Source organism: Mytilus trossulus, chromosome 14 (assembly GCF_036588685.1).
Source record: "Mytilus trossulus isolate FHL-02 chromosome 14, PNRI_Mtr1.1.1.hap1, whole genome shotgun sequence".
Classification (NCBI taxonomy): Eukaryota; Metazoa; Mollusca; class Bivalvia; order Mytilida; family Mytilidae; genus Mytilus; species Mytilus trossulus.
In genome coordinates, this window is record NC_086386.1 from 32,800,264 (window position 1) to 32,805,263 (window position 5,000).

Genomic DNA, 5,000 nt, shown 5'->3' on the forward strand with positions numbered 1-5,000 from the left:
CTTGACTTTGTACGGACATAATCCGAAGAAAACCGCATGGTATTAATAATTAAATTATCCTGTAAAACAAGCAAAACACAGCTGACCTGCAAAGTATACCACTTACATTACACAATACGTCTTGTACTGTGTTACAACCATTGGATAACACCAACGAGGAAAGGTTCACTCGACTAACGAAAGTCAATTTAGACGAGCGGTATTGCCAAGATATCACAAAAGCACACACGAAGGATACAACGAGACGATGTGTCATGGTTTCAGAGAAATCAACAAATTAACAAGTTAATATAGTGAAGATTTTTAATGCATTTTAAAGAAATACAATACAATGTAATACATGATATTGAACAGTCATTTTATTTTACATTGTTGACTCATTGTATAACAAATCAACATTTATATAAACTGAAGATAATCATAACATTTAGAAACAACAAATTAAACTGTTAACTAGAATTACAAACGAATAGAATTTTACTGGAGACTCAAGTTGAATGCGTTTGTTCTTGGGGAAATCTTCTTTATACGATACAGCATCAACAAGTATCTTTCACTCAATATTCTTCACTGCAAAATAAAATGTCATTTTTGATTTGAATGTGTTTGTCCTTCCTAGTATCACCATGCTATACAATTTTAAAAAATTGACGAGAGGTAGAACCTATTGGGTAAACGGGAGTAGCTGGTATCTAGTAATGCTTTGTCATAGTAATATCTTAGAGGACTACTAAATTCAAAACAAAGATATTGATGAATTCTCATGCGGAAGAATACAAATGTAGTATAATTTTAGACCGTTGAGTTATCTGACAATTCATGATCACTTTTTTCTTGACTTTGACTTGCACATATCAATATGAGTGATCTATATTGTTCGAGAAACGTTATTGCAGAACGTTTTAATTTTTAGAACTTCTTTTTGTTCTAACACAAGGCATTTTTTAAAGTTAAATTCTAAACTACCAAACTAAGTTAAATTTGTTTTAACCTATTTTGCCATTGAGGTATTTGACCTATTTTCAGTTTATAAATATTTGACAATACGACTGTTGCCGAATTCAAATAAGTCAGTAAACTGAAGATAACAAGGGTACTCGGAAATCCTGCAGACAAGCATAGACAGACAAAATCTGAACACACTTAACATTTCATAAAACTATCAATACCAAACAAAACACAAGGACTACTAACAACATTTGATGAATTCAGATGCTCAAAAATTGCTGGCAGTCAACTAGTGACACTCTTTGTATAATGTATTATGCCTAATCAATTTGTGAGTTTTATCAGGTGATAACAAATTATACTATAGTGGATTGGATAATGTCTCGCTTCTAAAGCTGAGACATACACAAATATGTAAACTGGTATGAAAGCCCCCTTTTAGGACTAAATATAGATAACCACGTTTTTGGTAGGATAAATGCAGATATTGATCAATAAAATAGCACAAAATGCGACATAGAAAGATGACAAAAAAATAAAATAAGTAAAAATCGCCTGACTCTAATAGACATGACAAAAAGAAAATAACCACGAAAGATAAACAACAGATTTCTAAACACTACATATACGGATCATTTAGCATTCACTACCTCTATAAACTGAATTTCTATCTCCTGCGCCACACATTCGGTTTTCACCGCTACATTTCATGTTACATTCTCTCTCTGGAGCAGGTCTGTGATTGGCAGAGTCGATGGTGTTCCCACAGAAACATTCATTACTATACTGTAAATGAAAACACAGATATTCACATTTTAAACTTGGGAGTACATGGTTTATTTGTTAATTTGCTTAGACTTTTAACTAGCTTACAGTAACTGTATTGGTATAATCATTATACCAGATAAAGTTTTTAACAGAATGTGATTTAAGAGCAGAATAGGTGTTACACAAATGAATTCAACGCCAAGATAGCAATTTAACCTAACGAATGATAATTAAAATCTTTTAGAAATAAACATAGGTCTTCAACAATAGACTAGTAACTATTCAATATATCTATCTTCAAATGGTTCCGAGCTTTATATAAGATTAGATAAACTAAAGAAAATAAAAGATCTTGCATCAACACATATTTCCGCAAACAGAACATAACCAAACAATTAAAAAGTATAAGCCATGAGTTTTGTTCATTGTTCAAGGCCGTTCGATAAACAACCATGAATTCAAAAAAAGACAGGAAAATAATCACAAGATTTAGAACTAGCTGTCATGATCTTGAAATTGAAAGAGGGAGGCATATTGGAATTAAAGCTGAAGACAGAAAGTGTAAGCTATGTAAGAACGCAGTTGAAGACGAACTACATTTTCTTTTTAAATGTCCTGTTCTAAAAGATATTCGATCTCAACATCTATCTAATTTAAATTCTAAATTCAAAAAAATTTCAAGATTATCTGATGAAATGAAATTTGTTTGGATTCTTTCATCTGAAGATTTGTTTGTTACTTCAACCTTATCTAATTTATTGTACTCCCTTTTTGAAGAACGAAAGAAAATTATAGAAATATTGTTGTTTGAAAAAAAATAATAGAAGAAAAATATATCAAGATATATATATAGGAAAGAGAATTGATCAGGAGTTGTCTCCCATAGACCTAGAACTATAAATAATTATGTAATTTCTCCAGGTCACAGTGGCACCCATAACAACTATGTTTTGTCAACAACTTGGTTTATATCAGGTTAATTAGTGTAAATGTTTATTCATGTGGTTTTTTGTTTAAATGTACTTTAATCATTCTAATCACTTTCTGTGCTTTATTTTGTAATTTTGATTGTAGAGCTCAAATTTTGGGCACCATGATTGGTTAATAAAATTATCTATCTATCTACCAATAGTTGCTTACTTCTATATCATTTATTTATTGGTGGATAGTTGTCTCATTGGTTATCATGGTTAGCAGTTGCTTTATATTGACAGAATAATATTTTCAACAGATAGCGAGTTTTACTTACTTGTAAACCCAAAAAAGTATATCCTCTGCATAACTCTCGACACTTCTCTAATGTAAGGTGTGAAATATGTTTGATTATACGTGATCGAAGCATTGAATTGCGGTCTCTGAAGCAACCAATATAACCTACAAAATATACACAATTAGTTTATCTTTAAATCAAAAATATATTATTTTTGCAAAACAGAGATTTGGGGGCAAAACATCAATTAAGCTAGGTAGATAGTTGTCTTATAACCAATCAAATAGCTTCGCCTAAAAATCTAGAGTGCATCTTCTAGCGTTTGCGTAACTATTTATTGCGTTTTCCCATATGCCATCTGCAAGTTATGAATATAAACTATGAATACATTGACTAGTGCTCTTCTAAAAGTGTTGTGTCAAAGTTTTGAATTATTATAATTAAAAGGAAAAGAATCATTTACGTCCAATTTCGATAACCTTTGTTTTCAAATAGTCATCTTTTAAATGTTCACATTCTTAGTAAAGTATATTGTCTATTGTTATCTTATTTTGATTTAAAGTCATCTTGCATTGATTGTAGATCTATAATAATATGTTTAAACAAATGGGAAATTAACCACTGTCTCTGCCTTCCATGTAATACACTTGTTAATTAATATAAATGAAGATATGTTGATATGTTGATGTATTATGTATTACTCGTGTTGTTGGGTTGATTTCACATCGCGAAAAACGCCCTTTTCCCCTTTTTTTTTTATATTTAAGTCAAAATGTTTTCAGAGAAATATTGATGGAGTTATATCAAATTCAATATTTATCTAAAACGCATGTCTGTAAAACAGGGATTTATTTGTAATTTAAATTCTGTTTGCATTAATCATACAAAATACCTCTGTTAATCAGTGTACCTTGACGACCTTTTACATCTGCTTCGATCCCCTTTAGTTGTCCCTGCATAGTAGATACCATGTTCAATAATGTCTTTAAATCGTGTCCATTGCCAGTTAAAGAAATTGAACAGGTATAGTCTTTTTTGTCTTGAGCTGCAACGACAAAACAGAGAAGACAAACCAATAAGCCTTTACATAAAAACATTCTTATTTTTGTCTTTGTTGTTTTACCTACACTGTGAGTATTCTATCTCAATAGATAAAGTAAATGTTGAATATTCTATATTATTTTCAGCTTCCTTATTGAATTATCAAATTACAAAATTTGAGAGGATCAATTTAAACAGGCTGTCAGACACGTTTTTCTAAAATAACAGTTTTTCTTCCTTGTTCGCATCAAATAACAATATTGACGTTCCAGATTATAATGCTTTTACCGGTTATGATATATGTTTTTAAAAAATAATACTTTTTCACTTTAAGAGAGATAATCAATATTCGAACAAGAAAAGTCTAGGAACTACCCTATGTCTATACACAAATAAACCCGCTCACAGTATACTTAATGCAGCACAAAAAATTAAATGCTCAGGGTATAGAAGTATATATTAATTGACATTTTCTACAAAGAGCCATAAATATATTGTTTATTGTGTAAAAGACCTGTATGCACATATAAAAAGTCCAAAACTTGAGTTGAAGCGAATTTATTTCAATGATATCAAAACAACAGACACCCACAAAAGTAAAAAAAACCCAACTCATTAAATATATCAGGGATATAATTTTGTTTGTCTACAAAAGACACATCATTGATACGTGAACTAAAAAAGTTAAGATGTCTAATCAAGTACGTAGTTGAATAGCATTGATGACCCACAATTATTCGCTTTCGCTTTTAATTCTTTACTTTATAGCGTCTAATATTTCATCGCAATACTGCTTAATAGTCAGTCGAGAATAGAAATATTAAAAATTTCTCTGAGTCTGATGACATCTATATTAGTTATTTCATTTTCAGGCAAAATTACAGCTAATTAATACATCTTTTTTTTCAACACTGAATTAAAAATCATCTTGTATCGAAAGAATTCATCATAAGACGTCATAATCAGTATGAGAATAAACATGACCATACACAATGCCAAAATATTAGTATCGACAGGATTAGGGCCGTTAGTT

General features: G+C 30.4%; 1 protein-coding gene across 2 annotated transcripts; it reads right to left on the bottom strand.

The window, feature by feature from the left end:
• Positions 1–461: 461 nt before the first annotated feature.
• Positions 462–4,108, bottom strand: LOC134696904 (uncharacterized). 2 transcript variants are annotated; one of them, XM_063558870.1, is made up of 4 exons: positions 3,837–4,108; positions 2,966–3,090; positions 1,599–1,734; positions 462–570 (listed from the first exon to the last, which is right to left on the bottom strand). In XM_063558870.1, exons 1-4 carry the CDS (start codon positions 4,021–4,023, stop codon positions 554–556), a joined length of 465 nt encoding a protein of 154 aa, XP_063414940.1. In that variant the 5' UTR covers positions 4,024–4,108; the 3' UTR covers positions 462–553. The 2 variants fall into 2 exon arrangements, with proteins under 2 accessions (XP_063414940.1, XP_063414939.1); XM_063558869.1 differs by having other exon boundaries at positions 3,819–4,108.
• Positions 4,109–5,000: the final 892 nt, after the last annotated feature.